Source organism: Taudactylus pleione, unplaced genomic scaffold, assembly GCF_031769625.1.
Source record: "Taudactylus pleione unplaced genomic scaffold, aTauple2 ptg000683l, whole genome shotgun sequence".
In the NCBI taxonomy this organism is placed as follows: domain Eukaryota; kingdom Metazoa; phylum Chordata; class Amphibia; order Anura; family Myobatrachidae; genus Taudactylus; species Taudactylus pleione.
In genome coordinates, this window is record NW_028285085.1 from 2,194,619 (window position 1) to 2,219,668 (window position 25,050).

At 46.0% G+C, this 25,050-nt stretch overlaps 1 protein-coding gene across 4 annotated transcripts in view; it reads right to left on the minus strand.

The window, feature by feature from the left end:
* Positions 1-25,050, minus strand: part of RNF214 (ring finger protein 214) — a 49,722-nt gene that overhangs the window by 3,813 nt on the left and 20,859 nt on the right. For all 4 annotated transcript variants that reach the window (XM_088456009.1, XM_088456010.1, XM_088456012.1 and 1 more), the window contains exons 5-14: positions 22,835-22,974; positions 20,432-20,500; positions 19,126-19,222; positions 15,433-15,521; positions 14,610-14,700; positions 13,338-13,436; positions 10,012-10,322; positions 8,975-9,110; positions 8,179-8,271; positions 8,008-8,085 (exon numbers count right to left, since the gene is read on the minus strand). In XM_088456009.1, coding sequence (XP_088312135.1) covers positions 8,008-8,085; positions 8,179-8,271; positions 8,975-9,110; positions 10,012-10,322; positions 13,338-13,436; positions 14,610-14,700; positions 15,433-15,521; positions 19,126-19,222; positions 20,432-20,500; positions 22,835-22,974 — 1,203 coding nt within the window. The remainder of the gene's footprint in view (positions 1-8,007; positions 8,086-8,178; positions 8,272-8,974; positions 9,111-10,011; positions 10,323-13,337; positions 13,437-14,609; positions 14,701-15,432; positions 15,522-19,125; positions 19,223-20,431; positions 20,501-22,834; positions 22,975-25,050) is intronic.

A 25,050-nucleotide genomic window follows, 5' to 3' on the forward strand; every position in this document is an offset into this window, starting at 1 on the left:
GACACATACAAGAATCACATTCTCACCAGAGGGAGACGGAAAACCGGTGACCAGAGCAAAGCCCATCTGCAGCACAGGTGCGACAGGGCGGGAGTCCTGTGGAACCCTATGGACTTCGTAGAAATAGAGATAACAAGGGTAAGTTCTTACCATATCTCATATTTTCTACTTCAGGGTCCATAGGGTATCCACAGGATACCTTGGGGATGTCCCAAAGCAGTATCCTTTAAGGGTGGGGACGCTCCTGTGCAGAAAGGAGAATCCGCCGCCCGAAGGAAGCATCCTGAGAGGCGAAGGTGTCAAACCTGTAATACCTCACGAAGGTATGGACAGAAGACCACGTAGCAGCCTTGCAGATCTGAACTGCCGAGGCACCACGTCGAGCTGCCCACGAAGGACCCACAGACCTAGTGGAATGAGCCTTCAGAGAAGGAGGGACCGGTAGGCCTTCATGAAGATAAGCTTCAGAAATAGCCATACGGATCCAGGCTGCCAAAGTTTGCTTTGAAGCAGGCCAACCCTTTTTACAGAAGCCATAGAGGACAACAAAGCGTCCGACTTCCTAAACAAAGAAGTGCGGTCAACATAGTCCTTAAGGCCCGCACAACATCCAAAGAGGCCTCACCCACGGAAAGACCCGGTGAGTTAAAGGCCGGAACAACTATTTCCTCGTTAACATGAAACTGGGAAACAACTTTGGGAAGAAACTCGGGCCGAGTGCGGAGCACTGCCCTGTTCCCATGAAAAACCAAGAAAGGGGGTCTACAAGAAAGAGCCCCTAACTCAGAAACACGTCTGGCTGAAGCAACGGCCAGAAGGAAAACAGTCTTAGCTGTTAGCCATTTAATATCCACTGAGCCCAGTGGTTCAAACGGCGGTCCTTGGAGAGCCCTCAGGACCACAGCCAAATCCCAAGGCGCCACAGGTGGAACAAAGGGCGGCTGAATACGGAGAACACCTTGCATAAAGGTGCGCACATCCGGGATTGTAGCAATCCTACGGTGAAACCAGACAGATAGGGCCGAAACCTGTACCTTCAAAGAAGCAAGGCGAAGCCCATGATCTAGTCCCGCTTGCAGGAAGGCGAGAATCCGAGACAGACGAAACTCCCGCGGTGCATAACCTCTCGGTCGACACCACTGGAAGAACGTATGCCACACGCGATGGTATATCCTCGCGGAAGACGGTTTCCGAGCTCGTAACATGGTACGCACCACAGAGCTGGAAAACCCCCAGGACCTCAGCATGGCCGTCTCAACAGCCACGCCGCCAAAGACAGCCGAGTCAGGTCCGGGTGAAGACAAGGACCCTGAGACAGAAGGTCCGGTCGTAGCGGCAACCGCAGAGGACTGTCCACGGACAGACCCTGAAGGTCTGAGAACCAGTGCCGTCTGGGCCACGCGGGAGCTATCAACAGGAGCGTCCCTCCTTCCTGTTTGAATTTCCGGATTACCCGTGGAAGAAGGGAGACCGGAGAGAACAGGTATGCGAACCTGAACGTCCACCGGACGGACAGAGCATCCACCAGAGACGCCCCTTCGTCTCTTGTGCGAGACCCGTACACCGGCAACTTGTTGTTGTGCCGGGACGCCATGAGGTCGATTTCTGGAAGACCCCACCTGTCCACCAGTAGTTGAAAAACGTCCGGGTGCAGGGACCATTCCCCTGGATGAACGTCCTGGCGACTTAGAAAGTCCGCCTCCCAATTTAGCACTCCCGGGATGAAGACCGCTGATATGGCCGGAAGATTGCGCTCCGCCCAAACCAGGATCCGAGAGACCTCTACGAGAGCCGCCCGACTGCGAGTTCCTCCTTGCCTGTTTATGTAGGCCACGGTGGTAGCATTGTCCGACTGGACCTGCACCGGGTGACCCTGGAGAAACCGCTGTGCCTGCAGGAGAGCATTGAAGACCGCACGGAGTTCCAAGATATTTATTGGAAGTTCCGCTTCTGTCGGTGTCCACCTGCCCTGGAACAAGTGTGGACCCGAAACTGCTCCCCAGCCCCGAAGACTGGCGTCCGTTGTCAACAGGACCCAATTTGGAACCCAGAACGGACGTCCCTTGTTGAGGTGGGTCGTCTTTAACCACCACGCAAGGGACAGGCGAACCTCCGGGGTGAGCACAATCGTCTGGAACTTCAGAGACTGAGGCAGCCCGTTCCACTTGGACAGGATCAGGTGCTGCAGAGGTCTGGAGTGAAACTAGGCGTATTCCACCATGTCGAACACCGACACCATGGAGCCCAGTAACCTCATCGCCGAGTGTAAGGACACCCGGCGGCTGTGCAGACAACTGCGCACCCTTGACTGTAAAGCAGAGATCTTGTCCTCCGTCACGAAGATCCTTTGCTGTCCCGAGTCCAATAAGGCTCCAAGATGCAGAATCCTCCGAGACGGGATTAGAGTGGACTTCTGCCAGTTGATTAGCCAGCCGTGCCGTTGCAGCAGTGCAATGGTCAGGTCCAAGTGGTGTAACAGGAGCTCTGGAGATCCTGCCACCAATAACAGGTCGTCCAAGTACGGCAACATGCGGACTCCTTGCAGCCGCAGAGAAGCCGCCATGACCGCCATAGCGTCCTGTATGTCCAATGACACCATGTAGTCCCCAGGTTCCAGCGCCAGAATGATGGACCGTAGGGTCTCCATCCGAAACTTCGGGACCCGCAAAGACTTGTTGAGTGCTTTGAGGTTGAGAATCGGACGATATGACCCATTGGGTTTCTGTACCAAAAATAGATTTGAATAGAAACCCTGGCCCCTCTGGGAGAATGGAACAGGCACTATAACTCCAGCCTGGAGCATAGTGTGCAATACCTTCCGCAGCTCCGTAGCCTTGTTCTGGTCTGATGGTAGACCCGTGGTGAAGAATCGAGCCGGGGGTCTGTGCCGGAAGGAGAGGGCGTACCCGTGAGAGACCACCTCCAGAACCCAAGTGTCTGTCGTAGTGAACGACCAACACCGGGAGAACTGCAGCAGGCGGCCTCCCACCCTGGGATCCCCCAAGGGGAGACCCGGACCGTCAGGCCGCAGGCTTGTCATCTGGCTTGGGGGCCGGACGTCTGGTACTCCATGCCTGTTTCCGGGGCTTGACCGATTTCTTAGGGCCAGCCTGTCGAGGAAACGACTGTGGTTTGGGCCTGCCCTGGGCCCTAGATGACCAAAAGGACGATGGTCCAGAACCAGAAGGAGCAGCGGCCGACGGGAGACAAGCAGATTTGGCTGCCGCCAGCGTGGCCACAATCTTATCCAGATCTGGACCGAAGAGAACTTCTCCGGTAAACGGCAACGCTTCCAGACCTTTCTTGGATCTGCGTCCGCCTTCCAGGATCGCAGCCACAAGGTGCGACGAGCAGCTACCGCTGCTGAAGAAATTCTAGACACCAGAGTACTAATGTCTAGAGCCGCCTCGTTGATGTAGGTGGCCGAATCACGGAGATTGCCAATCAACTCCGCCTGTTCGGCCGGACAGTCGGATTCAAAAGAAGCCTCTAATGAATCCGCCCAGCGCTCCATCGCTCTGGCAACCCAGCAAATGGCCATAGCCGGCCGTGCTGCCCCCCCCCTGCAAGGGAATAAGCGGACTTCAGGCAGATTTCTACCTTGCGGTCCGTAGCATCCTTAAGGGAGGACATGGATGGCATCGGCAATGTGGCACTACGGACAAGACGGGTCACGTGAGAATCCACCTGTGGAGGGGATTCACACTTAGCAAAATAATTATCCGCGAACGGATAAGCCACCGCCAGGCGTCTCTGCGGCTGGTATCTTTTGCCAGGTTGTTTCCACGCCTCCTCTAAATGGTCCACCAACTGACCCGAAAGAGGAAAGACTGTGGCATCGCCCTTCACATCTTTGAAAAAGGCATACTTAGATTTAGCCGCTGGGGGAACTTCGTCCTCAATCACCAAGGCTGTGCGGACCGCCCGAATAAGTCCAGGAATATATACTTTGGACTTAGCATCAGCGTCCTTAGTATGGAAAGGTTCCTGATCGTAAGGATCCAGAATCTCCCCATCATCAGACGTCCCTTCGTCATCCTCATAAGGAGCGGACAGAGACGCCACCGGCCTTTTATGAGGCCGCATCACAGACTCCCCTTGCAACACATCCGACAAGTGCTGTACAGAACTCGTCAGGGAGTTAACCCACGCTCTCTCCTGAGAACCCGGGAGCGGGGAAATAGGGAGACTGTGGGGTACCACCAATTGTCGTGGGAACCCCTGCATGGGTGACGACACCACAGACTGCTGGGACAAACCCATCGGAGTAAACGCGGGCTGCGGAGCTAACTGGCCCACTAAAGCTGTTAATGCCTGAGCGAAACAAGCCCAGGGCGGCTCCTGTACCGGTGCTGTAACCGTAATAGGCCGCGCCATGGACAAACACTGCCGGCAAAGGCCCTCCGCGCTACCCTCCCCCTCCGCTAACGGTACTTTGCACGTGGTACACTGTAGCCGGAGGGGAAAATCACTTTCAGACATGATGGCACCACGTATGTGACCTCTCTCACCAATTAAGTATTAAATAGGCGAGAGACCACCCTGCAGCACCGCACCGCAAGGGCTTTAGCAGAAAGAACAGGGACAGTAATAAAGCTGACAGTTTAGAGAAGAAAAGTTACAGGCAGCGCTAGCACAGTCACATACAATGCAGAGAAATAACAATTCCTGCACTAACAGCGCTGATCACTCAACTACACAGACACAGGGCCTGGTAGGACACAGCGCTGCATACACAGACCTGAGCCACAGCGGAGGAGAGGTATGCGGGGGGACCCAGACCACGATGCTTCCTTCCAGACTTCCAGCAGCGTTCACCATGCGTTCTGGAGAAGATGGCCGCCGAGGAGCAGAGAGAAGCTGGCCTGGGGGAGGAGCGCTGCCACAGGACCAGTCGGCAGCATGCAGAGAGGGCTGTGTGCAGCGGGGGAGGCGCCGGCTGTGAGACAGGGAAGGCGCGCTCCCCTGGCATGCATTTAACCCCTGGGACGCCGCAGCGCTACCGCTCTGCTGCGGTCCGCTGTCCCAGGGGGTAGTGGAAGCGCAGGTTGGTCGCCTGGCTCCACGCTGCAGCCAGTCCCCAGGGAGCCCCCTGCCTGGGGACTTAGGACCATGTGATCAGCGGGGACCCACCGCGGGACCCCGCTGCTTACCTCTGTCCCCCTTGAATCCGGCCATGGTCCGGAGCATCTGGGGTCACCGCTAGCTGTGACCCCAGACGCCCACCAGCATCCCCGGATCAGTACCGGCGTTCTGGTACCGGCGGGGTGTAGGGAAGACAGCATGGACGTCAGGACTGACTGTCCATGCTGTTCATCCAGATGTGCAGCCACAGCTGCATGAAGAAAAAGCTTCAGGGGCTCTTCTAGCCCCCACTCCAACAGGTGCACCCGACTCCGGCCGGGCACCAAACTAAACTGAGGTGCCTTGGCCCGGGGGCGGGGTATAGGAGGGGGACCTAGTGCATCCTGGGAGGCTGAAAGCTTAACTCTTTGGTGCCCTGCGACTGACGTCACACCTATACCCAAGGTATCCTGTGGATACCCTATGGACCCTGAAGTAGAAATTGCATTTACCTTCTTGAGCGTTCCTGTGGTAGCCAGTACATTGGCAAAACAAGCAGAATGCTAAAAGATCGTTTAGCGGAACATGTGAGAAATATCAAGAGGGGTCTAGAAACACACAATGTTTCTTTGCACTTTAAAACTAAACATCAGTGCGATATTAAGTATTTGACATCTTTTTGTGTTAAAGTAGCAAAACCCGATTGGAGGACTAATAATAGAGATGAGGTTCTTGCTAAAATGGAAATGAAAACAATATACTTGTTAAAATCTTTAACACCAAGGGGATTAAATGTTGACTTTGAGATGAAGTGGTTTTTATAGTTTTAATTAGTTTTTATGTTCCGTTTACACTGCTCTGCCTACTTTTACTAATTATGGGCCTGATTCAGAGCCGTTCGCTATTTGCGGTCGTTCGTTCAAAAACAAGGGGTGGCTATTCAAATGATCCGTTCGCAAATTGCAGTCTGTTCACACCTCTAAGTCTGAACGAGCAAGCAAAACATACGCTCGTTTATTTGTTAAAAACGCCCCCTGGCCGCTCGCGCCATACGTCATGTCCGCTATTTATTAGATTAATCGAGTACATCGACCAGCGTATGAACTGCTCGCTATTCTTGTGGTTTGTTTTTGCTACCACAATCTTGCGAGCAGTTCTGGCTATAAAATAACCCAGTGACGTGGTCAATGACGCTGCTGTATTAATTATGCACACCCATAAAACGCCCGTTTTGACCTTTAAGCACGCCTGCGTTCGGATCTCCACTCCCCATTTTCAAGCACCTTCCCCTGTTACCACCCACATACGCCTCCTCCTGTCACTCAAAATAGCAGGCATTCGCTATATTGCGAGCACATGAATTTCGGCCGCACTGACTGGTTCGCGCATGCGTATAACGATCCGTACGCATGCGCAGATGTGCGAACATCGCTCGGAACGAGCGTACTGCCGCTAGCGAGTGGCTCTGAATGAGGGCCTATGTTTTTTTACATATATTTTTATGTTTATCGGGCATTTTGGGAGAATTCCCATGGAATACTACATGAGGATTTCCGGTTGGCATGACAACCGCTTATTTTTATCAGTTGGAGACTGCGTATACTTGAATCACCGGAAGCAGGTTTCTATCAGCTGCACGGCTACCAGCTATATCCGCTGATTTCTATGGGCGGAACTTTTGAGCTCATCTGATGCTCCCTGAAGACCGGACTATAATGGAGTTCCGTTGCAGCGTGGTGACTTCCGGCCGGGAGATGATGACGACTTCCGGTGCCCAGCAGCGCTAACAGGAAGTGATCACCGGCCCGCTCCCTGTTTCACACATTGAAGCTGGTTTGGCGCCCAAATAGGATCAACTAAGGGATCCCATAAAGTATATAAAGTATGGACTGGACTTATTATTAACAACTTATGGGCTGTTTTGGAAGAAAATGCATATTCATTGTTTGGCTCTATTATATATATATATATATATATATATATATATATATATATATATATATATATATAATTTATATGCTGATGGTGTTTTAAAATGTAACTAAATGTTATTTTTAATATGTTTTTGAGGATGTTATATTTCTTTTTGTGTAAGGGATTGACAGAGTAAGATCCGGGTTTTACATTCTACTGTGCAATCATTAGGAGTCATGTGATCTTAACCAGAGTATATATACCCTTCTATTTTGACAATTCAGTACACCCTGAGGAAGGACCTTATGGTCAGAAACGCGTTGGTGCTGTTGTTGCTGCTAAGTATTTTACTGGATTTTTTTATATATATTTTTTTATATATTTTTTAGAATACCCCTATCTGCTCCTCACATTTTAGGGGTATTATTCCTACTTGGAAGATTTATTAGATGTCTGTCTTTTGTTGTGTTCACTTCCACATTGTTGTTTATTACATTTTTCATGATCTACTGGTGGAACAGACCTTCTCTTTTTTACCTTGTTTGGATATGAAAATTCACCTCCACTAACAAAGAAACCTTTATAGGAACATAGATACCTGTTCCCAGGTGAGTGTGGTCCATAGGGGTCTCCAGTGGGGGATGTGAGACTGAGATTTCCATTTAATCATTGGTGAAGAAAGAAAGATACCTTTATATGAATGCATTTTATTTCTGGGAGGTGAGCCCCATGAGGAGAAATCCAGAAAAATCATATATATATATTGATTTTGAAGGTGTAATTTGTTATACATCTTTCTCTTCTGTTTCAAGCTAATACGTTTGCCTGGACGGATATCCATCCACACAATACTAAAGAATCGCGCTTTTTGGATCAATCTATTTATTTGTTGTACATATCTGATGTGGATTATTATGACAGCATTATTCGTCCCTTAAATTATCCTGGTAATGTACTAAAAGTATATACCCTGAAGGAGGAAAATGGTAGCATTTTAAATAAAAACCTCTTTATCTTTACTGCCCTTACCTCTCGGTGCATGACATGGTTGCAAGACATAGGCTGCAGATCCAGGGGCTGTACAATACACTGACACATAAGGCACGGCTAGAAAGGAAAAGGAAAATACAATTTTTGGGGAAAAATGAATGAATGTGTTCCACATTTTTTGTGACGCTAAGTGTCATACATAAACCATACCTGGGGTCGCCCTGAATAAGCTCCATGAGCTGATGTCAGGAATGAAGAGGTTCTTTGTGTGGTTTGATACTGGGGTCTCCCATGGCCAATGGGCTGCAGAAACATAACAGGATGGACGTGATAGAATATTGCAGAATCTGTCCATATTATAAAACGCATCATGTTACACACAATGCACACTTCTATAAGGAACTGTCATCTAGCTGCCCTCCTGCAGATACAACAAGGTAGACAGCCAATGACTAATCCCCAAGTAGCATTAAAATAAGTAAAGCCGAATTTATAAACTGTAAAGGTGCCCACTTGGCGATGTGCTCATGATCCGACATTGTTTACGATTTCCCTTGAACTCTCCCCCGGCAGCTCCCTGGCAGTCCTGCATACGATTTGGTGTAAAAAGTGTCCAATGTGACAAACGATCTATTGTGCATTCTTAACTTTTTTTCCAGCGCATCGTGTCCCAAATTGGCAAATCTGCCCTACAGCAAGCCAGATCTGAAGATGCGATGTGCGACCAGCGTGGACGCGCATCGGCATCGTGAGTGGACATTTACAATTTGGGCATATTTTACACGATTTGTCGTCACGATGCATCGGAATCTGGCAAATCGTGTAAAATATCGCTAAGTGTGTAGGCACCTTAAGTCACTGTCCACATTTATCATAGTTGTATGTTGACGGAACAGATGGCAGCTTCATTTTGTATTTGCTAACTTCGAAAAAAAGTGTCACAGATAGATTTACATTGTTTTATGAATCTGTTACTGAGGAACTGTCCTTCTCGTACTACAATCACCTGCGTCACTTTGGATGGATTTGAGGCTTGTTCTTGAATCTTTGTGGCAACGAGCTGGCAGAGTTCTTCCACTGTGAGGCCAGACAGCGTTCCGCGCTTCAGCTTGATCTGCAGCAGTATGTCCGTTAGGTGTCCTCTGGGTAAGAATAGAACACAGTCAGGAAATGCAAGTGCCAAGGAACAATGCATGAAAACGCCACAAGAGCAGGCTTGCACGGTCCAAGAGGTTTTTTTTTTTACTATGTATTTAACTCATTCTATTTTTGTGACATCTGGAGTCAGTGTACTAGCTTCACCTCAATTAAATTATATTTGGTCACACATGTAATGTAAATTAAAATAAAAAAAAAAGAACTCAGCAGAGACAATTGTTTGATTCTGGCCTAAACATCTTTTTTCCGGTTATCAACATTAACAATATTCTACTAGTTGTGCATTCTCAGTCCTCGCTGCCTGTCTCCCTGAATTTGTGTGTGTAACATTTATGCTCACAACTATACGTCAGACAGTAGCTTCATGTTATGGTTTGTGCTTTACAGTATGATTTCTGAAAACTGAATACAAATTTAAGATCGGGACATTAAAACATTGTGTATTGGTAAATCTCTATTTAATGTACCTACTAAGCTGTTTCTCACATGGGCGCCATGCCCTGCCCCGATTTTATAAGGCTAAAATGCACCCTGCCCTTATGGAAGCTTCCCGCCTCTGGCTGTATTGCTGTGCCTCTACCAGTCCCCGCTGGCCAAAGTGTCTGGGCCGGGGGGGGGGGGGGGGGGGTAGGTAGTTGTGGGGGAGCAGTGAGCTGTGAGTGAATAGATACTATGTGCATGTATCTATTCACAGTGCAGGGAGAGCTTGGGGGCAGCCCAGAATCTTAATTTACTTAATTTTTCTTTTCAGATCTGTCTATTTTAGATCTGTTTGCTGGCAAGGAGCACCATATAGTTGAAATCTATGCCTGCACACGTTGTGGCTTTATAAGTCAGGTGCATACTCTCTATTAATAGCACTAGGGTACGGACCAATATACTCACTTGTTGCATTGTGGGAATCTGGCTTGCAGTGTTTCCAGAATTTTGCTGGACCTGTCTGTACTTGGTGGAGATGGTACATCTGCGTTCCCTTGATAGAGAGATGCATTGGGTAGCCTTGGAGCTGAGGGCAAAGTACCAGGGAAAGTTCCTGGAGTAAATGGTAAAGGAGAGGAAAACTGGTGTGGAAAAGGTGCTGTACCCAGAGACTGCTGGGGTACAAAGTCTTTGCATGGCATTGCTGCCGCTAGTGGGGCTGGCTGGCTGTGTATCTGTAGAGGTGCCAACGCAATTTTCTGCAACATGAGGTTGGGCTGCAAAAACACAATGTAAAGAGAATAAGTTACATAACACAGGCTGCATTTTACTATATCATAGGAAATAATGTACTGCGTGTGTGTTAATAAACACATGCAGGAGAGACGTGCCAGCACATGTGCTACATGCTAGATCAGTGATTTGCAACCTTTTCAACTGGAGGCACACTACACAAGATTTTAAACTTGCCAAGTAATACTATCCAGCTATGCGGTGTGCGTAACCAATGACAAAACAAACATTGGCTCCCACATAAAAATATACACAAATATTGGCCTCCTCAAGAATAAAACGTATTACATTGGCCTCCACAGGAATAAAACACACTACATTGGCCTCCTCAGGAATTAAACACACTACATTGGCCTCCACAGGAATAAAACACACTACATTGGCCTCCTCAGGAATTAAACACACTACATTGGCCTCCACAGGAATTAAACACACTACATTGGGCTCCACAGAATAAAACACACTACATTGGCCTCCTCAGGAATTAAACACACTACATTGGCCTCCACAGGAATAAAACACACTACATTGGCCTCCTCAGGAATAATACACACTACATTGGCCTCCACAGGAATAAAACACACCACATTGGCCTCCACAGGAATAGAACACACCACATTGGCCTCCACAGGAATAGAACACACCACATTGGCCTCCACAGGAATAGAACACACCACATTGGCCTCCACAGGAATAGAACACACCACAATGGCCTCCTCAGGAATAAAACACCTTACATTGCCCTCCTCAGGAATAAAACACACTACAGTACAAGTGCGCTGAGCTGACCGCCACGGCACACTTGACAACTGCTCACGGCACACTAGTGTGCCACGGCACAGTGGTTGAAAAACACTGTGCTAGATAGAGGAGGACATACAGATGCAACATACCTCTCGTGTAAATCAAGATGTCACAGTGTTCATGCTAGGCTCTTTGGGAAGGGTGTCCCACTCTGGCCATTTAGTAAATGTTGAGATGCACCCTCCTGTTTTGTGTCCTGCACTACTCTGGAGGACACAAGCACCACACTCAGTGTGGGAACCACCACAGAGCATCAGGAGATGGGTGGAGCAAATGGATGGGCATCTGTCCATAGCACAGCCCCCAGGAGACCACACCATTCATAGGTCAAGAGGGGGGATCCGGGTCTCCAGCATAATATCACGGAAGACCCTTCTGCTCCACGGGAGGTTTCTGTCCTACCTGAGCTCGCCTTAGGACATCTGCGTTACGGTTTGGCAGGTGTACCGCCCCAGTCAAACTCCCCCACCTGCCACCCATGACCCCGCACCAGCCACCTGGGAGCCAAGCATAATTCTAGTCTCTTCTGCCCACAGGTAATGCAATTGAGAGACAAGCCGCCCATAGCCCAAGGCGGCAGTGAGACGGCAAATTAGCTGCACATAGTAAGTTAGTACATCATTAGTTTGATCGCAGCAATTATATTCCAACCAAGCCATGTCATGATATTCCTAATAATGTAACATTAGCATGCATTTACAGGTGTGTCGATTAGATGCCAGATCTCTAAATATTTAGTGCCAACAAATTAGGATCATAATTTACTTGTGACTCTAGTACAATCTAAGCATACAATTTTTTTTTTTGTGTTCAACATGACAAACACTCTTCAATTAAAGAAAATAAAACCAGGTGTGGTTAAAGGAACTTCTCAAGACATGAGATCTTAGACAATTTATATGGCAAATTTGCACTACTGTGTGGCATAATGTGAATTTGAGGCATTACTGTGTGGCATAATGTGAATTGTGGGCACTCCTGTGTGGCATAATGTGAATTGTGGGCACTACTGTGTGGTATAACGTGAATTGTGGGCACTACTATGGAATAATGTGAATTGGGGCACTACTTTGTGGCATAATGTGAACTGGGGGCACTACTAATTGGCATAATGTGAATTAGAGGCACTACTGTGAACTGGAGGCACTACTAATTGACATATCGTGAATTGGAGGCACTACTGTGTGGCATACCATGAATTGGAGGCACTACTGTGTGGCATTGAGAGCACTACTGTGAATCACAATGTGAATTAGGGGCATTACAGTATATTACAGTACTTATAATGCAACACTGATTATATTAATGTATAAAAGATAACTGTATACATCAGCATCCCTCTTCAGGGGTCAGCACACTGTCCAAAAAACTCCTAGCATGAACACTATGTCACACCCTTAGCCAGAGAAGCAGAATTGAGACTTTAGTGAAAGCTGGGCTTAGAATACTCATCTCTATTGATAAACAGACTACTGTAAAATAGTAATATGTAAGAGACGTCCACACATAAAAACAACCCGAGTCCTGAGAGATACCTGAAGAGCAAAGCAATAAGCATGAGCTATACTTTGTTTGATAGTGCTGACATGAGCATTGCTCTACTAGGGCTGCCACTGATTTACCTGAGTGTGTGATCAGACCTCTCTACATACTCTGGTGTGTGAGCCCCACTATAGGGATTATGGAAAGGACTGTGGTCTTCACACTCTGCACTGCCAGGAGTACATGGCAATTTATTTAGGCACCTTCATGTCATTTATTATTTTATTCATGCCATCCTGCAACTCTTCCTTACCACCTCGCCTTCTATGACTGTCAGCCATGTATTCATATTGTCATTACTATTGGATAAAAAACAAAGCTGTTCTTTGAATGCAAATATATTCAATGCAGAGAGCACAGGCTGCGTCAAAATGTAGGGCACACCAAATATAAACCGCTTGTCCGTATGATATAAATACACAGCTGAAAAGCACAGCAGTACGCCAGAAAGATCAAGCAACTCACACTCAACTAATGGTTAGCAACCCCTTTAACCGCAGAAGTCTGCAATACTCAGATGCTGACAGAATAAAATACACTGCAAACCCACATAAGACTTTCGTTTTCTATATTAGCCTACTGGGGAAAGTGTGGGAGTTGCATACATTTCATTGTGCACGTCAGACACTCTTAGTATGAATGGTAAAACTTACATCAGAAGGAGGAGGTGGCAGATTTGGGGCCAATATTGACGGAAGGTTGCTCAACTTCGTACCAGTTTTGACCTGCTTAATTTGTGCATCAATCTGTTCCTGAAAACATAAATAGGTCATATTAAAACCAGATTATACTTACTAAAGCCTTTTTACTTGTTAGATTCCCATCACCCCCAGCCATCTCTCCAAAGCTACTACATGCTCAACTTTCTAATTTACCTCTTAAAGTTCCTACTTTTCTAACATAGGACCTGATTCAGCAAGGATCGCTATTGCAATTACGCACGCAGACGACCGATTGTTGCGTACTGTGCATGCGCGAAGACTCCACTGTGATCACACTGAGATCGCAGTGACCATGCAGACCCATCGCAGGGTGATTGACAGGAAGTAACCATTTGGGGGTGTTCACAAGGGGGTGCTTGGGGAAACACAGGCGAGTTAGTGCGTTTGAACGCCGTTGCATGGGTGTGCATAAATTAGCCACTGCGATGGCATACGCAGCCTGAGTACTCACTGCGTGCAACGAGGTTAGCAATTTCTAAGTAAGGTCGGGGCCGCTGTAATTCTGCGTGAGGGGCCGATGGTACTAGATGTTACCGATGTCTGTGAAGGTTTGGAAAGTATTTCGGATGTGAGATAGCGGTAGTGGGAGCCTCTATGCGGGCAGTGCGATTGTAATCATTAGCATATTTTCGCAGCATTCCTACGTGCGATTACGGAGCTGCCCATACTCCCCACACCTAGCCAATAAAAAGCCACAGGAAACCCATTAATGTCTAATGAATCTCAGGGGTCTATGTACTAAGCCTTGGAGAGAAACAAAGTGGATGGAGATAAAGTACCAATCAACCCTTGTAATTTTTCAAACACAGCAGGATAAAACTTGTTGCATATGATAAATGGTGCTCCAGCCAATCAGCTCCCAACTGTCATTTTTCAAATAGATGGCAGTTGGGGGCTGATAGGCTGGAGCACCATTATTTATTTATTTTATTTATTAACAGTTTCTTATATAGCGCAACTTATTCCATTGCGCTTTACAATTGGAACAATTGAATAAAACTGGGTAATAACAGACAGACATATGGGTAGAAAAAAAAACATTGAAAAATAGGCCCCTAAGGCTTTAGTACATAGACCACTAAGTATTATGGTTGTCTGACAGTTGGGCTGCCAAAGGAGGCATAAGCCTGCCTCAATTCCGGGAGACGTCCCAGCCTCCTGCTAACATGCACTTCTGCTCAGTCACACACAGGATTCACTCACCCGCAGGTTTGCTTTTAGTTGCAGGATTCCAGCTTGCCTGGCCTCCCACCTCTGTTTTAGCTGCATCCACTCCGAGTTGGCAGGAGCAACCCTGATAAATGATAGATACATTTTATGAAAGATTTGGTAGAAGCTTGTAGGCAGAAATTCTGCCATAAAAGGTAAGTTGTGGCTTTGAATTCATGTAGACATAACACTGTGAATCAGTAGAAGGTATCAGGTAATCCCATAAATACCTGGGATATTTTGCTAGAAGTCAACCCTAAAACTGGTCCCCATCGTGGGGCCTAGACATGGTGACCAGGGGGATTAGAGGGGAGGGTATATCATCACAGGACCCTGCCTTAGCATATATAGAATCTGCCAGTTGTGCGTCTCTTGTACAGTATGTGATATGTGAAGCAATGTCTGGCACTCAGAACCAGTCAAAACAGTGCGTGCTGAATCAAACCATTGCCTAATTTATCTCATTGGCTGATATATCCATCAAAGCATTTGAGACTGGCAAAAATATTTCTCATAAAAGCAACTCACATTGCAGAATATACAAGTTATTCACAGACAATTAACCCCCAACAAAGCTGCTGCACTTTGTTTATATGCCAATAAAAGCAGAATACCCCCACCATTCTTCTAGCAATGAAAGCCCAGCTAATCCAACAAAGTACAACACATAAATTATATTCTCCCTCTAACGGTCTCAGATTAAAACCTGAATGTTCTACATACCACAATACAAAGCCATCTGCTAGTGATACACAAAAGCCAAGGTTTCCATCGAAACCACGTCAGCCGCACAGCTCGCATGTCATTGGTTACTTACCTTAGATACGACAGGGTCACTTCAGCCTCTTTCTCTGCCTCCTCTAATGATATAAATAATAGATCTCTCCGGCTCTCCAGGGACAGGACCTATAGAAGGACATAAAGTGTAAGTCTAGCTAAACATGACAACGAGAAAACCTCAACAGGGGCGATTCAATTCTTTTACCGGGCGCCTTAACTGATTGACGTCCGACAGAGCAATTCAATTGTTGCTCCCTTATGGTGGCCAATGTCGTGTGTACGTGCCCGACAGCGCCGGGTTTATCAGTGCAGAGAGGCTATTCCTGTCTAAAGTACCGCTTTGGGTGCCCAAAGTGCTGCCTTCTCACACATTTCTGCTTGCTGCCTGCTCCGTCGTGCGCCCATTAGTTAAGGTGCCCAGTGAATTGAATAGCCCCCTACCTGTCTAAAGTAATGTCCCCCTGTCCCCCTAATGATTCTTTAGCAAAAAAAAATTTGGAAGTTGCGTACTTAGGCGAAAAACGACCGCTAAAATGCGTCGTCAAGTGTTTTAAACATCTCATGTGGCTGGCGCCAAAGTAAGCAGCTTACGGAAAAAAAATTAGCTAAAGTATCATTAGGGGGCTGTCCAAAGGGTTGTGTAAAAAATCCCTAAATTTTTACCCAAAAATAGGGATTTTGCTTTTTTCCACCTGCCCTAGGCTGGAGAAAAGTTTTCTCAAGTTTTTAGGCAAAAAATGGCAGTTTGGAGGGGTTGGATAGTTTTAGTGATAGGGAACAAATCCATCAAAGTTCTGTGCTGGGACAGGAAGACACTGTCGCCACTGGGAGCAGGCAAGTCATTGCTAGACCACCAGGGAAGGTCTGTCGACAGTCTATCATATCAACATTTTAACAGTGTCCTCATGATGAAGGTCGATATGGTGAAAGTCGACATGCTAAACATGCCGACAGATTGAATGTTTACATCATACACCACACATGGCTGTAATCCCTCTCTATAGCCGACATTCTTGCAAGCACTGTGTATAGATGAAATGTTCACAGAGACTCTGTTCTAGATGAGATGCCAAACAGCTCAGACAAACTCTGTGCATGAGTGCATGTGAGATTCTGGCACGGTCTTTGTTCCCCTGTCTGGGAAGGGGCAGAGGAAGTTAGGGGCTATTAGGTGTGAAGATGGGGAGAGTGGGCTGGCCTGGGGTGTACACAAACCAAAGTAGAAGGGAAACAATCAAAATAGGTAGCTTTAAAGGCAATACAAATTATGCCCATACATAGATAATAAAAATGAAAAAACTAATGAAAGTCTATCAATGTGCTGGAATATGAGCCATGTAAATGTAGGGTGTTATAAATTATTTTTCAGGTCTGTTTTAAAATAAATAATAGAAAAAATTCCAAATACTCCATACCGCACTTAAGGCGTAACCCTCCCCCTAGTGCCTAACCCAAACCCTCCCCCTAACCCCAGTACTTACCTTCGGGATCCCGGCGGTCGTGATGCCGGTGCCGGTATCCTGATAAGTGTTGGAATTCCGGCGTCTGCATTTGGAACGCCAGAATCCCAGCGGTGGGGATTATGACCACATCCCGTACCGCAGTACCACCAGCAACCGAATGAAGCGGGACGAGAAAGCGGAGTTGTTTGACATAAGGTTGTCCGGGGATAAATGTTGGAAACCACCTTAAGCTGAAAAGATGGATTTGTACAAAAAAAAAAAAAAAAAACGGCCAGTGGAAGTATCAAGGACTAGTGTATGGCTGAATGTTGGTTGCAAATGCACCACACCCTGCATAAAATGTCTGTACTTCCAGAATAAGTGCTACCCTCTTCTGAAAGAAAACAGAGATGGCAAAAAGTCAAAGCTTTAAGTAACTCAGGAGCAAACTGGAAAAAAACTGATACATAGAATAGAAGTTGCTCAAATCTATTTATAGGCAGAACCAGGTACTTGAAAGGGAGCGGTTATTTAGACAGCACGTGGCTATAAAACCAGTAATGAAAAAAGGAAGTGTTCTATATGTAAATAAACTACAGAAGCCTTAGTTACACACATTTGCAAATATAAGATAAAACACTCGACAATTTAGGACGATTCTACTAAGACTGGTCCTAACACTAAGGGCCGTATTCAATTAGTTTCGCACCCCCAATACTTTTTCGCATGTCAAGGTTTTCGCGTACATCGCTGGTTTTGTATGCGGTAAAGTACCGGGCGCGCTCTCGCTATTCCCCGTATTCAATTAGAAAGGACGCGAAAAAGACCCCCGGCAAAAACTGAAACAGACGAAGAAAAGTCCTGTCAAAAATGGGGAACTCCTCCCAAAAGATGCACTAACATTGGGGATCACTATAGGTGCCCCCGATTAGCCCTAATGAAGGTATTTGGGGTACTTAAGTTGTGAGAATTGGTGCCAATTAGAGCATTTACACAAGTGGTGAAAAATAGCATTAAGCAGTATTTTTTTGAGAAAAAAACTACTCCCAGCAAATTTGGTGTACTTGAAAATGGGTGCTAGCATATTTTTAAGTAGCTAAAGTGAAGTGTTAAATCACGTAAAAATACACCTGTCGCAAGCACCTGCAATAAAAAAAAACACCTTCCCCATACTTGGGGACCCCCTAGAAGTCTATTTTGCTAGTTTTTAAGTTTGTCCACAAACTTTTCACTTTTTCGCCCCCAAAATAAAAAGTACTTTTTTGGGTGTTCTAAAGTATTTTTTTTTATTTTTTTGACACAGTTTATCTTTGGGGGACTGTCCCAAGGGTGCAGGGGGGTTTCCCGAAGTTTGCACCCCAAAACCACAATTCTGCACTTTTTTCTGCCTGCTATTCATAGGCGACACTTTTCCGCCGATTACATTGCATTGCTTTTCGCGTATGCGAAAAGTCTTTGGAATTGAATACGGGGATAGGTTTTCGCCAGGCGAAATGACGTCATCCGCGATACTTTTCCACAGATTCGGACTTTTCACCTCTAATTGAATACGGCCCTTAAAAATTAGAGTTATACATTTTAAATTGAGAGCTAACTTACCAGGAGATATCTCAATAGCGTCCAATGTTACACTACAAGGACCAGCACGTCATGCCAGCTACTAATCCTATATATACACCCTCAGTCAATGATACAGAAAATGGAAATTACTCAAATTAATTTATAGGCTGAGACAAGTGATTGATTGGGAGGAGTTATTTAGACAAGAAAAACAAAATGTTCCCACAGGACCTGCCATTAACCAATTTATGTACAGAAACAAAATGCAGAGCCGTAACAAGGCACAATGTCAGCCCCTCCCCGAATGCGCAACATCATGGCATTACGTTGTGCAGAAGGGGGCAAGACCGGCAGCTCCGTTTAGTACAGCGCTGACCAGGAGTCCTCAGGACTCCCGAATGGCTGCATATAATGTGCAGGGTGCCCGTCTGGAGCATCCACAGGACACTCTGCGGGTGCTGCAGTAGCAATCCTGGCTGCAGGGTGCCGTTACAGGCACCCTGAAAGCCAAGAGCAAGGTCCGTGGGGCGGCAACAGTGCCACAGAGAGTGCATTGCACTCTGTATGGTGGCATCGGTCGCCCACAGCTAGTTACGGCCCTGAGAGAAAGAATGCTACCTTTGAATATTTCACATTCAACGTTCACTGCCACCTTCACTTAATTCCCCACTTAAGACAAATAAATAAAAAAAATTGTGACCTCACTAGAAGTTAAACTGTGTCCTTACCTCAGCTGTTTTTGCTCGCTCAAGCTCCTCCAGCACACTCTGTATTACCTCACTGTCTTTCTTCTTCAGTGAGGTCAGCTCAGTATTCCACTCCTGCCTGGAAATGTGAGTCACATAGAAAGTATGATAGGAGGACATAAACGCGGTAGTCTTGATAAAGAGTATAAAAGGTGTATTCAACGTTTGGCCATAACCTTTACTTAGTAAGTAGGGTAAGTGAGTAAGACAGCACACTCTAAGCGCTAGGAACGTTACACGGCATATTGTAGGGTAGAAATGGGGGCCTGCAAAATGTTTCCCCTGACAGAAGAAGTGCCATTATGTAGTGATTGAGGTGGCACTGATATAGGGTGATTTATACAAGGAGTGTTTGGTGGAGAAGGATGTAGTGTGACGTGTCTGATACAGTTTGGTATTAGTGCAAGGTGTGGATGACACAATGAGTAGGGGACAAAGGTTTGTGAAGGGATTGGGGCATTCAGTGTGATAATGTGGTGTCTAGTAGGTGCCTGTGTAGATATTGTTGTAGACAGCAGGGAGACAGCGTAACAGGGTGTGGTAGAATAGATCGACAGTCAATAGGTCCACATGGTCATGGCCGTAGAGAGCCAGCCAGGGCCCGGGTGCATGGCATAATCACAGGAGGCAGCCACGCCCCCTTAGAAAACCCTATATTGACAGCACCATGAAGTACTGCTGCAGGCTTGGGGAGGGGTCGCTGTGAGCCCATCATCCCGGCGCTAATCCAGGGGGGGAGAAGTCAGTGTGAACGCTCCCTCCCACAGGCAGAGGAGACTACTGCTGCTCAGCATCAGCTGCGAGTAGTTTCCCACTGCAGCCCAGCACAAAGCAGTATGTACTGGGCCGCTAACAGGTAAGAGGAAGGGAGGGAGAGCGGCGTCGGACCCAGGCCCCCGCTGGGCCCCTCCAACAAGTCCAATTAGTACCCACTCCCCCTCCCTCTCTGCGCTTTATTGGATTAGTCCTGATTAAATATGATTATATCTCTATAAATATCTGCATGCCTGTGCTAGAGCAGAGCCCACCTAGTGTTTGTGTCATGGGAAGGGAGTGGTCAGTAACTTACCAATAGCAAGTTTCCCCTCTATAAAGCAGGTGCTCTCTGGCTGGGGAACTGTGCTCCCCATCTAATGTAAAATGATCACTTACATAGTTCTAGCTCATTTGGTTTGCATTCAGCAGTGTCTTATTTTACACATTTTGGACATATTTACAGAAATGGAAGCTTCATTTTACATTTACATTTGCAACTCCTGCATGGGTCAAAGGAATGTAAAACACATACCTATCCGTGCTCTGCTCAGCAAGTAGTCCCTCAATCTCGGTTTCCAATTCCTTGAGCTCCCGTTGAAGGCTGGAATACAACAAAAGCCTTAATTACACAGATATGGAAAATAACCTCATCATATCACATTATTATACTCACCCTGCAGCACAATGGACCTCATTCAGAGGCGTTCGTTAGATGCAAGCGGTCGCTCTGAATGAGGGCGGCCGCTTGCATCTTGTAGTGCTGCCTCTTGGTCGATCGCTAAGCTGTTACCACCCAAGACCATCGCGACCATCGGGGCTGGCGACGAGACCCTAAGGTTGGGTCTCGGCATTCGCAAGCCCCAGGGAGCTTCCTGCTCTGATCGAGCAGGAAACTCCCCACTGACATTACTGCTGATGTCAGTGGGGCCGCCCCCAAACGGCAGCTTTCCTTCGGGAACGCCTCCGTTTGGCCGGCCACGTCCCCTGTCCGCCTCCCAAACGGGTCGAGCTGTCACTCACCATCGACAGCTCACCCCCTTTGGTGCGAGACGCCTAGCAACGGAGCGCCCGTCGCTAGCCGGATCTCGCGCATGCGCACGTCGGAGCCGGCTCAGAAGTGCGCATGCCCAGGGGGGGAACATCGACCTGTTGCGAGCGCTCAGCGCTTGCGACCGGGTCTGAATGACCCCCAATGTGTGCACACCCAAAGAGAAGTAAAACCATCACTACTGGTGCACATCCTAGAAACTAAGTAAAGTCCTAAGGCAAGAGTTTATAAGTCACAATTAACAGTAAGCAGTAACTAAATAAAATAGGCTATAAATAAACAAAAATAGGTTTATTCAGTGCATATGCAATATGTATTATAATAGTTAAATAAAAATAAATACATTATAATCAAATATTAATAAATTCTATATTAATCTGTCCACCAATAAAGGGTAAACATTAAGAATTTCTCTCATAGATCACATTCTTAAATGATGAATCAATGAAACACACAAATCAAAATCTGTATAATTAGTACAGATAAAGAGCATTATATTTAGATCATTGCACATAATCAGACCAAATTAATAACCAATCTAATAATAAATCACACATTTTTTAATGATGTGGAATAGATTGCCCAAAGTTCGCATAGGTATCCTGAATGCATGCTAGATAATACATCTTCTGAGATACAAAATAAAAGGGTAGACCCCTTTACATATTCTTTCTTATTAATAGATTGAAAGTGCTAGCCTATCAATCTAGACCACAGGTTCTCAAACTCGGTCCTCAGGACCCCCAAACAGTGCATGTTTTGCAGGTCTCCTCACATAATTACTAGTAAATAATTAGCTGCACCTGTAGATCTTTTAAAATGTGTCAGTGAGTAATGAATACACCTGTGCACCTGCTGGGTGACCTACAAAAAGTGAACTGTGTGGGGTCCTGAGGACCGAGTTTGAGAACCACTGATCTAGACTAACCATGTCTATCGTCTCACTGAGCTCCTCTGCATACAGGGATCCCAAGCAAAAAATTCCTACATATTGTATGACGCACTATTAGGAAAGCAAGTTGGTGTGTCATTAGACAAAGATGAGAACACAGCTGAGATCACATTCTAGGAAATGATAGAATACAGATCACACTCTACAACATATCAAACATGCATACATTTTAATGATGTATTCACAAACCAACCCCGCCCTCCCCAGCAAATACTATCCTCATCCCCTTCACTCAGCTATCAGAACTGCACAACCAAACCAGGAAATGTTGTATTGGTGTAATATAATGCAATCAGCCATATGTGGGACACAGACTTTAGGCCCCTATACATCAGAGATTGATTGCAGCAATCGTGCAATTTGCAATCGATTGTGTATAAAAATCTTTCCCTTTTTCAATCGATTGCAGATGTGCCACAATCGATTGAAAAAGGGAAAGATTTTTATGCACAATCAATTGCAAATTGCACGATTGCTGCAATCAATCTCTGATGTATGGGGGCCTTAACTAGTAAAGGGGGAGGGGGAACTTTTACTGACAATAATAGACAAAGATGCTCCTCCTTCATCTACTTCTCTCCCTGGCTAGTGCCACTGCTTTAGGTGTACAAGCTCTGCCAGCTCCTCCTCCCTCTACTTCTCTCCCTGGCAAGTGCCACTGCTTTAGGTGTACAAGCTCTGCCAGCTCTTTTTATATTTTCTGTTTCCTGGTGAATAATCTGCTTAAAACATTGGTCAGCCTCTTTTGGAAACCTGATTTGTAGATGGGTACGGACTGTGGCTTCTTCCTCTCCTTTCCACTTCCAACGTGGTACAGTATCCCAACCTCTAACGTCCTCTCTCTCACTCACCATAGGGAGTAGGATGAAGCAAGAGGCCTTGGGCAAGTGCACATTTCCTCTACTTTATTGCCACACTGTTACATAACAAAATACCTCTCACTCTTATTCTGCAACTTCCCCAATTCAGTGCTCAGGTCCTGCTCCTTGTGGGAATGTTCCCTCCGCTCTTTTTCCATCCTCTTCCTAGTCTCTTCTTTCTTAGTGGTCATGTCTTGAATAGATTTCAGATTTCCCTAGGAAAGCATGAGGAAGTGTGAGATAGCTGGACACAGGAGGATGGTGCAGCTGGAACGTTAGGTCACAGTGATACCTCCAATAAGCACAAAACAAAACAAATACAACAGTATATATATATTTTTTTTTTGAGAAAGAAATTGTATTAAATTTTTCACGAGTACAAATTATAAGGTACAATTGTGAACCATCAATAACAAGGTTATATAGATTGATTTAGAGACAATATAGAAAATTGGTAACAGAATGAGTATACCTCTGTTGGAAAAAACAAGAAATACCCGGCAATTTTTATGTAAGTCTGGAAAAAACAGCGTAGTTGGAAAAGAGAAACGATTCACAATAGGAGGAGAGTGGGGGAATGTTAGTAAGGGGAGACAGGTAATGGAGGGGAGGAAGAGGGGAGGGTTGGCAAGTAGAGCACTTGTGAGGAGACAATCAAGATCAGGAGGGTGTCTCATGATATGCTAGCCAAGGGGACCAGGTCTCAAAGAATTTGTTAGGTCTTTCATGGATCAGACTAGTGATATGCTCTAGACTGTACACTTGCCAAATGGAGTTCAGTAGAGCAGTGAAGGAGGGGGGGCTCTGTTTTCTTCCATGCAGCAGCAATCGCACAGTTAGCTGCATTAGTAATATGTCTTATGAGAGCTTGGGTATGACTATCACAATTGTGAAGAGGTCTCTGGAGCAAGTAATAGGACATACAAGCGGGGAGAGAGATATTTGTGATAGAAAGGATTAAGCGAAGAACTTTGAACCAGTGCCACTTAATTCTCAGACAGTGCCACCAGATATGTGCAAAGGTGCCCTGGTGGTGCTGGTGTGATCCAGACGAGCAGAGAGAATCGCATTGAGGTCTCCTCCTATTATAATCTCACCTTTAGCGATCTTAGGCAGTTTGGAGAGGACCATGGAGAGGAAAGCGCCCTGAGAAACATTAGGGGCATAAATATTAGCAATCGTCACTGGGGCACTACCAATAAATCCTGTGAGAAAGAGATATCGACCAAGCAAATCAATGTGAGAGGAGTCAACCACAAATGGGGAAGATTGGTGTAAAAGGATAGCAACTCCTTTAGATTTATGGTCAGTAGAAGCATAGTAAGCGTGAGGGAAAGTTTTATTGGTTAAATTTGGGTGATTTTTTAAAAAATGGGTTTCTTGCAATAATGCTATGTGGACTTGTCGTCGTTTTATTGGAGGGTCATGGTTCGCTTGTGTGGGGAGTTGAGACCATTTACATTGAGAGAGATTAACTTCAGAGACATGACAAACTTATCAAAACAGTGCTCAAACAGAAATAGCAACCACAGAGAATGCTCAATGCCAGCAGGGAAGGAAGGAGAATAAAGTGCAAGAGAGGGGGGGTTGTTAGTACGGGATGGGAAAGGGAGATAGAAGGAGCTGCGCCTGATCCACAGTACGCCGTTTTAGGACAATAGAAACAGCAGATCCTGTGCACTTGTGGCTTGGGGGTGGTAGCACAAAGAACACAAAACATATCAATAGGAGAGGACATGGAACAAGCAGGCCATGGGGGACCAAAAGAGATACTAATAGGGATCATCAAAGTAGAAATATAAGAGTCTCACGCTCAATCACATTGGTGAGGTAGAGGGGAAATAGGGAAAGAAAAGAAAAAGAAGGATCAAAAGTTTGGAGGGGGTCAGAATTAAGTATGGCAGCATTATAACAGAAAATGCAAACAACGAATACAGATATTGCTATGTATACAAAGCAAAGAGCAATGTCATGAAGTTGAGCCTAGAGAAAGCGAGAAAGGACCACTTGTATAATAATAAGCACCAGATAGGTGTGGCATGGACCAGTCTCGATCAAACTCCATGAACAAGATTCATCTTTAAGCAAACACTGCAGTAAACATAAATCAATAAACTACAGGTATAGTCAGCAAGGTCAGGTAGCAAAAAGAAGCCACTCATAGGCTGATAACCTTAGTACCATTAAGTGGGCACATGTCTTTCTTTTTTACAAAGACAATGAGATTATTATATATCAAACAAATATAATTACAAAATATACAAGCCCCATCCAAATATAAAAAAGAAAAA